General features: G+C 35.6%; 1 protein-coding gene across 1 annotated transcript; it reads left to right on the top strand.

Moving 5' to 3' along the window:
* The first annotated feature begins 758 nt into the window (after nt 1-758).
* On the top strand, nt 759-6,947 carry LOC111050536. The gene is made up of 4 exons (XM_022336876.2): nt 759-1,042; nt 2,349-2,608; nt 4,306-4,455; nt 6,639-6,947. The coding sequence occupies exons 1-4, from the start codon at nt 968-970 to the stop codon at nt 6,925-6,927; spliced, it is 774 nt and encodes a 257-aa protein (XP_022192568.2). The 5' UTR covers nt 759-967; the 3' UTR covers nt 6,928-6,947.
* The last annotated feature ends 7,243 nt before the right edge of the window (nt 6,948-14,190 follow it).

Here is a 14,190-nt window from a genome sequence, read left to right as displayed (position 1 = left end):
CTAAGTTGAACAATAGCAGTAGGAGTTTCTAATGAGAAATTCACTGTTATATTTTATCAAATAGTATTTTAGGATAGAAAAAAATAGCTCATTAGACTCTAGAATGGATTGCTATAGTATTGACTTGAAATTTCGAACTTAAGGTCCTTACACTATAAGGATCCGACATGAACAATTTCAATCAAATGCAATTCAAGATGGCGGCGAAAATGTTGTCAAAAACAGGGTTTTTCGTGATTTTCTCGAAAACGGCTCCAACGATTTTGATCAAATTTATACCTAGAATAGTTATTGATTTAAGCTCTATCAACTGTCACAAGTCTCATATCTGTAAAAATTCCAGGAGCTCCGCCCCATATCTATGCAAAGTTTGATTTTAGATTCTCAATTATCAGGTCTCAGACATAATTTAAACTGAAAATTTCGTGTGGAAAAGATCGAGCATGAAAATCTCTACAATTAATGTTCAGTAACATTTTCACCTAAAATTGGAAATAAGCTCGAAATTTGATAAAATGTGATTATTCAATTGCAAACTGTTGGTAACTGTTGATTCTATTAAATCATTCACTATGAAGAGATAGCAGCAAGACCACGTGTGTCTCCAGCGTTATTGTCCTGTCACCAGCTGGCTCAAATCTTTGAATAGTAGACTTGAGATGCGCGTGCACACTAGCGTCAGGTGATCAATTTTCATAACGGCAAGGAAAGTTGTGTGAGTGAGCCATACCAGATTTTTTTGTTTTGAATAAAGTAATGGCAGATGTTCTCATTACAGAAACAGATGTAAAATATTATTTTTAAATTTATGAATTAGGGTTGACCAAACAAACATAACAAGAAGGGGACGTTAGTAAATAAATACAAAATGTAGAGAAACGTTTAATTAAATTGGTAGGGGTGTTTAACATCATGAAAATATAGGCATCATCAGGAAAATAGTAACAAATTTCTTGTGAAAATAATTATGTCAGATTCAAAACCAAGTATTCACCTATCGAATCAATCTCTCACTTTAAGTCAGCAACAACGGTCTAAACATGTAAGTTGAATCTAAAAGAATGTTTCTTCAGTATTAAATATGTGAAGCTGGGATTCCTACACTACAGAGAAATACAATACAATTAATTTCCATAAGTTCTGATGGGATTATACCGTACTTATACCTAGTCGGGCTGACTAGGAATAGCCTAAATAAAACTTATTTTCACTGTTCAATGTCACTGATATGTTAGAATCCAGCTTGAAGGTGTCAGATTCAAGTAAAAATAACATCCATAAAAAAGCTTGACTTCACTTTGCATCAATGATTATCATAGTGAGGTCTAGTTTATAAGGACAGTATTTGATTAATAATGGTGTTGTCATCCTTGTCTACTATTTGACAAAGCAATAAATAGCACTATAAAATTTACACTAGGAACAGATATATTGTGGAATTTCTCCATGGGAATTAGTGTAAAATAAAAACGATATTGTTGGTTTCACATAATTTATTCAAGCCAAACTCAAGTTTCATTGCACTATGGTAATAAGGCACCATCTTCAGTGGTCTTTACTTATGTTTCGTTAAAATAACTCATGTGGAACTGACAATATCGTTTTCATTCCACCTTATAATAGCACTAGGAATCCTTTTTTAGCTCCGCAACCAACTTTTACAGATTGTTTTTAACAATTTGAAAATAAGATTAACAGAATATTATTTAATCCTAATTATAAAAAGTTTTTATTGAATCCGTAAGATTTTTTTACAAATGAAATATGATGGATAATTTCAAACAGAAATGAACAATCAAATATATCGCAATCAGCTATCCTCTTTAGAAGGCAGTGGCAATGCAGAGAATTGGCAACCCTATCTTTCTCCACTGCTTTTACAACGTGAACCCGACTATATAAATGAAACCACATTAGCCTATTCTATTTATGTCTCACTTATGAGGTTATTCTCTATTGATTCATACAATGAGTACATCATAAAAATGATAGGGAGAAAAAAATAAGGTAACCTTGTGCTATTCCTCTCCCAAATTCAGATAAGTTTATTACCATGATCCGAAATAGGTTAAGTCTTGTAGTTGTTCACTTTACAGAGTTTTTAGTAGCTAAATTATTTCCACAGTAGATTTTTAAATTTAGATGCTTCAAAACCAAACAGAGTAAATATTTCATATTATTGTCACTAAAATAATAAATATTCACATATTGAAAGAATAATTTTGCAGGACCAAAAAACAAACTTAATAATATTCTGTTATGTATGTTTTTACTTGTGCATATCTTAATCTATGCTTTTTCTGTGAAAATGCAACAAATAATAAACTAAATAATATTCTCTTTGCCAGACCTCTTTTGAATACGAAGTGATACAATCAAAAGCGATACAGACTGGGATAGAAGCAACAACAGATGATACAGAAAATGTTGCCAAATGCAGAAAAGTGTGTAGAAGAAAGAAGAAGAGGAGAATGAGTGAAGGAGTTAAGGACTGTCAAACGTATCCTTGCCAATCGGTTTGTTTGGATGATGAAGTGTGCCGAAAGCACAGCTTTTGCGTCGTGGATGGACTCAGGCAACATGGATGTAAACCGCTCTATCCTAAAGGGTGAGTCGTTATTCAACTATAATGATGTCTACTATTTGATAACAGTATTTGATTAACATTGGTGCAGCTATCATTCAACAAAATCACATAGCGCTATCCTTTCCTAGTTTGCTTTCGAACCATTTAGAAATATTATGCTATTTATTACCAACATATATAATTTCAATTATGAAAATTTATAATTAGATCATTGATAAATATATTTTTCTGACTAATAAAATATAATTGATGCATTAAATTTTCCCTTTTTTTCTTTTTTTTAAAAAGGAGACGAATGTGTCCCTCCTGTCCTGTTCATGATAGAAACTACGCTCGTTCAACATAGCTGTGAAATTTTCGGGGCTCCTCTCTGGAAGAAGCTGTTGGAGCTTTGTTTAAGAAAATGCATAAAACTGAATAAACTATAATCAACTAAAGTCTGAGTAGATTTTTGCCCATACCATCTTCTACTAGAATTCCCAGTGTCGCTCTGGGCCGGCTAGACTCAGTCGGTGTCTGGGGTGGGCCGCAGCAGGGGACGGGACGGGAGGCTTGGTGTGGTGTCCGTCAACCACCCTCGTTCGAGTCGGGGGTTGCAACAGGGCCTTGAGTACCTTGTGGAAGTGATTCCCTCTTCTAGGAAAGAGGGGCCGTGCTTTCGCACTGCCTAACAGGGTTGAGCGGGGAGAGATAGGAGTAGGAACAATCTGGTGTCTTCCGTGAGTATGGTCTCTGGTACGGGAGAAGCGTTCCCAATCGTCACTGGATGTCCTCTTGCTATTCTCGATGGAATTAACAAGGTAGAAGAGCCCTGGAACCGGGCGTCGCGGCTGGTCACCGGGTCCCTCACCTCGGGTACCGGCTGTTTCTGGCTCTCAGGATCGGCGTCTCGGGGTCGAGCAGCAAGGCCTTCCCAAGCCTTACTCGAGGTCCTCTTGCTATTCCAGTTGGAACTAGCAAGGTAGAAGAGCCCTGGAACCGGGCGTCGCGGCTGGTCTCCGGGTCCCTCACCTCGGGTACCGGCTGTTTCTGGCTCTCAGGATCGGCGTCTCGGGGTCGAGCAAGGCCTTCCCAAGCCTTACTCGAGGTCCTCTTGCTATTCCAGTTGGAACTAGCAAGGTAGAAGAGCCCCGGAACAGGGCGTCGCGGCTGGTTACCGGGTCCCTCACCTCGGGTACTAGTCGGTGTTTCTAGCTCTCAGGATCGGTGTCTCGGGGTCGAGCAAGGCCTTCCCAAGCCTTACTCGAGGTCCTCTTGCTATTCCAGTTGGAACTAGCAAGGTAGAAGAGCCCCGGAACAGGGCGTTGCGGCTGGTTACCGGGTCCCTCACCTCGGGTACTAGTCGGTGTTTCTAGCTCTCAGGATCGGTGTCTCGGGGTCAAGCAAGGCCTTCCCAAGCCTTACTCGAGGTCCTCTTGCTATTCCTGACGGAATTAGCAAGATAGAAGAGCCCTGGAACCGGGCGTCACGGCTGGTCACCGGGTCCCTCATTTACATAACAAATAAATAATTTATTCCTATGCGAGAATAATATTTTTAATGAATCATTTTTAATTCATTCAGTTTTCTTGTTCCACAGTCCACACAATAATTTTTCCAATGAAGTATCAAAACATTTACATGAATTATTCAGCTCCAAAATGAATAATTTTATCAAGATTAATTTTTGTTTAATGAAAAATTTAATTTAATGATATAATTAATTTGAATTTATCCAGGTTACCATGGGCGTCAGGAAAACTACTTTATTATCCCGGTCAACGACCCAAATATTTGGGAATCATGCGAGAAACACCGCAAGAAATATCAAGAATTCAAGAAGCGAAAAAACGCAAGAAACGAAATGCCAAAAGGAAAAGAGACGCGGCGTAAGTAGTTTTAAAATGTAAAAATAGTGGTGCACATTATGATGAACATTGGTGTTGCTATCCTTGTCTAACATATTCAACAAAGCAGATAGCGCTATCCTTCTCTACCTCCGCAACGTTGCCAGATCGATTCCAAACAATGTAGAAATATAACTAAACAACAAAATAATTAAAACTAATTGTGACAATTTATTATTAAATTTTTTTTCTTAGCGAATAAAATATAATTATTTTGTACAAGAATGAACAGTTAATATTACATGGGATATACCAGTATAAGCTATTCTCTATAGAAGGCAGTGACAAGGCAGAGAGCTGGCAACGATGTTCTACTATCTTTCTCCACTGACATAATAACGTGGATCTCACTATAGTTTTCTTGTATCTTCAGCTATATGAGGTCCACCTTAAAATGACAATGGAGAAAGATAGGAGAACAATGTTGCCGATTCTCTGTCTTGTCAATGCCTTCTGTAGACGTTAGCTGATACAGGTTTATTGATGTAATATTAACTGTTCGTTTATTCTTGTTTAAAATAATAATTTATATTTTATTATCTAATAATTTAATAATGAATTTTCGTAATCAAGATGGAATATTTTGTAAATTTATTATTAATTCTACATTGTTGAAAGACAATCTGGCAACAGAGCAAAGCGAGAGAATGATAGGTAGCACTATCCGCTTTGGTGAATGATAGACAAGGATAGCAATAACATTGCTAATCAAACACTGCATTATAACTTGGACCTTACTCTAGTACCCTATATTATATTATATACTCTATAGTACACGTATTAGATCAGAACTCAGGGGAGGAACAGTTTTGTGCTGGCTGTGCCTGAAGATCCTACCTCAATTATTTCAATGAATTTTTGTGTATTTCGAATCAATTGATGAATTATTATTCTAATCATTGAACTGTTGTAATAAACTACTGATATTTTCAGTACACGAATCTTAGAAATAATGAAAAACATTCTGGTAATTTTGTTTCTATTTATACAGAGTGTTTAAGAACTCCCTACCAATACTCCAGCTAGGGCATTGTTCCTGGGTGAGAAAAATATTTCATTTCATTTTTCATCCCACTGACCACCTATGAAAGGGGTATAAGGATTTGTCAATTATAATCTAAGTCGTCAATCTTTGCATTCCATAATGCAAAAAGAATTTCTCACTGGAATAAGGACAAACCTGCAACAACTCCTCCCTCACCTTAATTCTGAACTTTTCAACTGTAATAGCCTTTAAGCGTGTTGGCAATGTCGTATCTGAGGTTTTTTGTCTATATCTGGTATTGTATGAGTGGAACAACTCTCCTGTATTGAACCTATATTTATTCCTATCAATAAAACAAAGAGCCTCCAAAAAATATACATCTGGTAGTGGGAGAATCTTTAACTCTTTGAAATAATCTCTACAACTTGCTCCAATAGATTCGCCCACCATCACTCTAACTGCCCACTTTTGAATCCTAAATAATTATATGTATTGCATGAGTTGAATTGCCCCAAAATATAGCACCGTATGAAAGAAGAGAATGGATCACAGCACTTCTAAGCGTTCCTGCATCCAGCAATTTCTTCACGGTTCTAAGAACAAATACTGCTGAGTTTAGTTTGCTTTTTAGCTGGTCTAAATGAGGTCGCCAGGAGAGTTCAGAGTCCAGCACTACTCCAAGTACCTTTGCCTCGTTTGCTGAACCTATGTTTCCATCTCTCGTATCCAATACTGCTTCCCGAGCCGTCTTGAATGGAATCTGCATAGTCTTATTGTAATTTAGTACCAACATATTTGAGGCCAGCCATTCTTCTAGTTTCTGAAGAGCTCTTCTACTTTCAGATTCCATATCATGCTGACTGTTACTTTTCAATAAAATACTTAGGGTACATCATCAGCGTATGAAACACAGTGTGCTGGCTCAAGGTGTGGTGGCAAGTCGTTAATATATCTAAATATCATATTTAAATTGTCCGGAAGGCTTCAGTTAGATACTCACACAGCGGCCATTTTGCTTTTTTCACTTTTATTTTTTTCTAAATAATGGATAAACAATATGTATGTCCAATTCACGAATACCTTTAGGGCATTCAATCTTAAAATTATTGTATTGTTTCACTTATGAAGGCTTATATTGTATCATCTTTATCTTTTTCAATAAAGTTGTTTTTTGTTGCAGACTGGCCAGCCTACGTCAGCCTGACGAGGAGAAACTGAGCGACATTGTTGGCAGTTCTCAGGAGATGATGCTGCTGATGAGAACCCTGGCCATGGTCACCAGTCAGCGGAAAGCCAATCTAGCGAAGAAAACCACCTCTACCCAACCGCCACCAATCGAAGAAGAAGAGCAAGAAGAAGAAGAAGCAGAAGAAGACGAAAAGGAAGAAAACGCAGCGCCTGATGAAGAAGTGCAACTAGAAGGAGATGAACTGGGTGAAGAGAGAGAAACTGATTTGACAATCGAATAAAGGGAAATTGATAAAAAAAATTATAATTTTTTTATTTACATTACTTGCTTTTTTCAAAAGTGCTTGCTTTTTCAGAATTCCCGGTTCTAAATATCGGACAGATCTTCATAAAGAAACTTGCCACAGGACCAACTATAATTATGATGTTCCACAACTGACACATGGGTCAGAGCTGTCAAATTCATTTTACCTGGCTCAAATTTTATATAGAAACTTGCCGAATGAAATAAGAGAGGTGGAGGTGTCGTCAAGCCGTGAACCGAAGGCGTGTGGACAGGTGGCTGTATCACATTGGCTCAGAGGCAGCCGAAGCTCTGCTCTGCTCACGTTATAATTATCCGATAACTATCAATGGATTTATCATATTGATTTTTTTCACTATCAATCATTATAAAATAAATACAGGACGTGAACTCACAGCCTCCTTCATTCCCTGGGATTTCTTGGCCTGCACAAGCAATAAAATCAATCCTAAAAGTTTAGTTAATATTTTTCTTTTATATTTTATTTCTCAATTAAGTATTATTTCTTATTTTACTATTATTTGAATTTGTATTAAATCCATTATTATCATTCTATTTTATTATAATTATTTTATGTTGTGACTGCTTGTGTTGTCTATGGAACTCTCCTCCACACGCGCAGACTTTTAGTCTTTGTGGAGGAATTCCGTAATATTGAGTTTTTTCATTTTTCTCTGTAAATACTTAAAGGAATAAAAAATATTTGAATTTGAATTAAAAGGGGACGATGACAAACCGGGTTGACGACAAACTGGGCTACCGCCAAAGTTACACGCCGTCAAAGTGGGCTATATTCCTTAAAGTGCAAGTTTGGCGGTACATTCAATGACAAACTGGACCTCCTCAGATTTTGTCACCAGGCGACAAAGTTGCACGCCGTCAAAGTGGGCTGCATTCCTTAGAGTGCAAGTTTGGCGGTGCATGCAATGACGAACTGGCACTCTTCAGATTTTGTCACCCGGCGACAAAGTTGCACGCCGACAAACTGGGCTACTTTTAAACCATGATGTGATTAGTAATTACTTTTAAACACAAAGGTGTTTTACATACAGATACATGATGAGATTATGAAGACAAAGGACTCTTCATATTTGCTGAAAACATAGGTACATTATACATGACAAATTATGAATAATTAGTCCAGTCAACGAAAGATTATAGAGGGAAAAGTTTGAAACACAATTTTCAACTCCACAGGTCTTTTAAGGATAGTAAGAGGATTAACATATCAAAAGTCCTCACCACTACCCCCTGTGCTAAAGGGGTGAGGGTGGTTTGAAAGTACCATTTTTTAATTTTTCGCATATATCTCAAAAACTATGCATCTTATGAACATTTATATCCAGTGAAAAATTGTAGCTTACAAAATTATCAACAAGTTTTGTTTCTAACTGTAATATTACATTTTTTCTCGATTGAAATCGAATCTTCAATTCGAGATCTATAAAACTTTATAGTAAATATCAGAGTAATCGATTACAGACAACTTTTTGACTGAGAATTTATCGTAAATGTTTGTGTTGCATTGTTCCATGGTGTCACCGAGGCTGGGTTGACAGAATTAATAGATAAATGGTTTATTTAAATAGAGATGATATATAAAATTTAAAATAATAATTTCAAAATAAAGTTTTATTGAGAACAAATATAAAATGTGAATTCTAAACTTGTAATTTGTAATTTTTTTTGATGACGTGTCCATGACGTAGACAATGATTTTGAGATGTGTTTTTTTGTTCTGACGACGAGGCTTCCTTGTAGCTTGGCTTTTCCTGTTCTCTCTGAAACATGGCTGGCTGGTGTGTGTTGTAATTTTGTGCTCTCTAAATAATTTTCTGTTTAAGTAAATTTATTAATGTTTTAAATTGAGTTTTAAACAGTTTATAGTGTTCTATTTTGTCTATAATTTGTTTATTGTGTATACAAGCCTATAGCCATTGTATTTCAACTATATAAACTGGATAAGTATTTAGTTCGTAATAACTTTAGATGCTTAGGCTTGTAAGTTATTGTTCTTTGTGTATTTGTGTAGTATTTTGCCAAAATTCATCTGAAGATTATAAGTTCATTTGCTCTGAAAATTGGATTTCTCATTCATAGGCGATAGATCCATTCATAGTTTATCAAGAATCTATTACGTTGGAGCCGATAAATTTCCTTAGGTTAATAGGTGAGACAATGCTATCCAACCGAATTAGGAGAAATTGGTAGCACGGCATAACATATTTTCCATATCTCTTATAGTTTCTGAGATATCCGCTCTTGAAGATGAGAAATTTTTTGAAAAAAAAAAACACTTGCCTCCAATTTTTTAATCTTTCCGGTCTTATAATTTATGAACGATTGATGAGAAAAAACTCCGTGATGATTATGAGCTGATAGTGCATCAAATTATCTTCAATTTGATGTAGGCTATATTTTCACTATTTTACGCATTTCCCTACGACTGTAGCAGCAGTTTTAATGTTGAGAGTGAAATTTTCTATTCAGCAACAATAGATCAGTTGACAATGGAATTTGGAGGGAATGTTTGGAACACAATTTTCGACTTTGCAGCTTTGTTAAGACTAGTTTGGAAGTGAGCATATAAAAAATCCCAACCCCTACATCATGTGCTGAAGGGATGAGGGTGGTTTGAAAGTTGCATTTTTCACTTATTACTTACATGCTCATATCTTGGAAACAATGTATTCTATTGACATAATCAACTACATAAAAATGAAGCTTAATAAATTTTCTACAAGTTTTGTTCAGTAGAGATTTTCGATAAATCCGATACTTTTCAAAATATACATGTTCTAAAGTGATGTATTTTCGAGAATCCAAATTTTCTTATATTTTTTCGCTCTTACAAGTCTTATAACTTTTCAACAATTCATGAGACAAGAATTTGCTGATAATGAGATTGTAGAGCATTAAATTAAGATGAAAAAATTGGAGGCAAAAGTGTTTTTTCAAAAAATTTCTCATCTTCAAGAGCGGATATCTCAGAAACTATTAGAGACAAAACTTGTTGATAATTTTGTAAGCTACAATTTTTCACTGAATAGTTTTCGAGATATATGCGAAAAATTAAAAAATGGTACTTTCAAACCACCCTCACCACTTTAGCACAGGGGGTAGGGGTGAGGACTTTTGATATGTTAATCCTTTTACTATCCTTAAAAGAGCTCTGTAGTTTAAAATTGTGTTCCAAACCTTTCCCTCTATACCTTTATTTGAGCATTCGTTGCCTGGACTAAATTACTAATAATTATGACAAGGAGGGAGCCTCCTAATTTGAGAATTTTAACCAACCATTTCTTCACAACGCGTGATAACTCATTCTTCTTAGGCCTCCAAGGCAGTTCAAAAATATGTATAAAATATATTGAGGAGGAAGACTTTCATGTTCAATCTTTTCCACTTGAAATTTTTTGTTTAAATTGTATCTGAAGCCTGATAATTGGGAATCTAAAATCAACCTTGCATAGATAGGGCGGAGCTCCTGAAATTTTTACAGATATGGGACTTGTGGCAGTTGATAGAGCTTATCAATGACTATTTTAGATATAAATTTGATCAAAATAGTTTGAGCCGTTTTTGAGAAAATCGCGAAAAATCCCAATTTTTGACATCATTTTGGCCATTTCAGCCGCCATCTTGAATTGTATTTGATTGGAATTGTTCATGTTGGATCCTTATAGGGGAAGGACCTTAAGTTCCAAATTTCAAGTAATTCCGTTAATTGGGAGATGAGATATCGTGTACACAGACACACATACACACACACACACACACACACCTTAGACCAAATATAGAATTTCTATTTTTTATTCTATATCTGGTCTGACACACACACAAACAAAAAATCTGGTGTGGTACACTCACACAACTTTCCTTGCTCATATTTGAAACTACGATCAGACTTCTGTATATGTGTATATATAATTGTTTCCAGAGTACTTTTCCTTTGTGTGAATTGTGAAATTCGATGATTTTTTTAGTAGTCATTTTTTAAAGTCGTCAAAACAGCTGTTCTACAGATGAAATATCTCGACTATGTGTTCTTTTTATGAACTGCGCTACCTACCCACCTCATGCACGAGAAGGAGGTTACTAAGTACATTTCCCAAGGATGGGGTGGACACTCATTGGTTTCCCAGAAAGAAGACTCATGCCAGTTGATAGAGCTGATGAATAACTCTATACAGGGTATGAATTTGAAAAAAAATCGGTCAAGTTATTTTTGTGAAAATTGTGAAAAACATGGTTTTTTAGTACGCCGCCATTTTTCTCAAGAATATTACGGAGCTCCTGCAATTTTCCCAGAAGAAAAACTTATGTCATTTGATAGGGCTTATAAATAGCTATCCATGGTATAAATTTGAAAAAAATCGTTAGAGCCGTTTTCGAGAAAACCGTGAAAAACATGGATTTTTAGTCATTATCCGCCATTTTTCTCAAGAATATTACGGAGCTCCTGGAATTTTCCCAGAAATGAGACTCATGCTAGTTGATAGGGCTTATAAATAGCTATCCATGGTATAAATTTGAAGGAAATCGTTGAAACCGTTTTTGAGAAAACCGTGAAAAACATGGTTTTTTAGTCATTATCCGCCATTTTTCTCAAAAATATTACGGAGCTCCTGAAATTTTCCCAGAAAAGAGACTAATGTCAGTCGATAGGGCTTATAAATAGCTATCCATGGTATAAATTTGAAGAAAATCTTTAGAGCCGTTTTCGAGAAAAACGTGAAAAACATGGTTTTTTAGTAATTATCCGCCATTTTTTCCGCCATCTTTAATTGAATTTTATTGAATTTCTTATTGTCGGATCCTCATGGTATAAGAACCCCAAGTTTAAAATTTCAACTCAATCGGTTAATTAGGAATGGAGTTATCGTGTTCACAGACATACACACATACACACACACACACAGACCAACACCCAAAAATCATGTTTTTGGACTCAGGGGATCTTGAAACGTATAGAAAACATGAAATTAGGGTACCTTAATTTTTTTTGGAAAGCAATACTTTCCTTACCTATGGTAATAGGGCAAGGAAAGTAAAAACACATCAACATCAACCTACAACATAGAAACACAAACCCAACACAATAATACTTCACGTCACAAGTCCGGTACAGTAACGGTAATTTACAGCATAAGTATGATTGTTTCTGCCCGAAACGTAGTTGAGGGCAGAATTATCATACGAATGCGGTAAATACGTCACCATACAATAGTTACGTACAATTTTTTTGTTATATTTTTCTCAAAAAGAATAATATTGATGAGAAACAGAAACCATTACCTGCTGCTGCTCGAGTTAGGCCTACTGCATTCTATGAACATGACCTAGCCCATAGCGCCTAGTTCATAACAGACCCATCGAGCTCAAATAAAGTAATAAAAGCCAATGTTAAAAAATGTCAGATGAGTTCTTATAGTTACTTATTATTATTATTATTTTATTGATTCAATGATACAAAATTATTATTTAAAATAATTTGGGGAGGATCAACAGGCACAGCCCAAAACTGTTCCTCCCCCGAATTTTGATTCATTAAAATAGTCCAGAAAAAAGGTTATGTTTCCTTCACTTAATAAAATTTTGTCTAATTTTCTCACCAAACACTTGAAACAATTATTAATTTTGAATTTAGAAAGATTAAGATCTGAATTGATAACAAAATTTCTTTTTACTTAGCACTCTTAGTATACTTAGATATTATTAACTCAGTGGACAGTGCCTCCAAGAGCTATTTTCTAGGAGGCAGAATGAGGCACATAGGAATTTGAATCTGGAACAATTTTATTGATATTTCAAATGTTTTCTGATCCTGCAGTCATAAAGGTTCTCTTCACGTAGCTACTCTAAGCTGAAATACATGTTCAGAACACATAGCCGTCCTATCTGCCAATATTACTTTATTTGATTTTGACGGCAATAAATTCCAAGTAACTTCTTCGGCTTCCAAATAAATATCATAGTTATCACATTCCTCTCCAAATTCCATTTTCCCTAAGATCTCGACGTTTTTTTCAATCTTTCACACTACCGGTAATATTCTCACTAAAGTTCTCAACAATAAGAAGTTTAAATTATTGTTACCAATTGCAACTGAAAACTATAACGCTACCTGCTATTAGCGAACTATTTTGGAATAAGGAAAAGTAGTTGTAGCTGATAAAACTCCCACCTGGAGCGCTGGAGGCAGCTATTTGAATTTTCCTATTTCGGAACTGGGAAACATACTCTACTGTAAAGAAAACCATAATGATCTATTTACAGTATAGTATGCTGCTTAGACCAGTTATAGAATAGACACGCTGGGAAGTCCAGCCTCTGAAGCCAACATCTACTGCCATATCGCCAAATCGTGACGTCATTATCGGATAGAAAACTTTCAGATTGTGTTTATTTCAGGATGTAAATTATTATTCATTAAAATCTGGTGTGGCGCACTCACACAACTTTCCTTGCCGTTATAAAAATTGATCACCTGACGCTAGTGTTCCCGCGCTTCTCAAGTCTACTACAGACTAGCCTATTCAAATTTCAAAGATCTGAGCCAGCTGGTGACAGGACAATAACGCTGGAAACACACGAGGTCTGCTATCTCTTCATAGTGAATTATTCAATAGAATCAACAGTTGCCAAGAGTTTGCAATTGAAATAATCACATTTTCTCGAATTTCGAGTTTATTTTCAATTTTAGGTGAAAATGTAACTCAACATTAATTGTAAAGATTTTTATGCTCAATCTTTTCCACCTGAAATTTTTTGTTTAAATTGTATCTGAAGCCTGATAGTTGGGAATCTAAAATCAAACTTTGCATAGATGGGGCGGACCTCCTGAAATTTTTACAGATATAGGACTTGTGGCAGTTGATAGAGCTTATCAATGACTATTCTAGGTATAAATTTGATCAAAATCGTTGGAGCCGTTTTCGAGAAAATTGCGAAAAACCCTGTTTTTGAGAACATTTTCGCCGCCATCTTTAATTGAATTTGATCGAAATTGTTTGTCGGATCCTTATATTGTAATGACCTTGAGTTCCAAATTTCAAGTCATTCCGTTAATTGGGAGATGAGATATCGTGTACACAGACGCACATACACTCATACAGACCAATACCCAAAAACCACTTTTTTGGACTCAGGGGACCTTGAAACGTATAAATTTACAAATTGGGGTACCTTAATTTTTTTCGGAAAGCAATACTTTCCTAGGGCAAGATGTTTTCTTGAT

The sequence above is a fragment of the Nilaparvata lugens genome, chromosome 9 (genome assembly GCF_014356525.2).
Source record: "Nilaparvata lugens isolate BPH chromosome 9, ASM1435652v1, whole genome shotgun sequence".
In the NCBI taxonomy this organism is placed as follows: Eukaryota; Metazoa; Arthropoda; class Insecta; order Hemiptera; family Delphacidae; genus Nilaparvata; species Nilaparvata lugens.
This window is presented reverse-complemented; position numbering and strand designations above follow the sequence as displayed.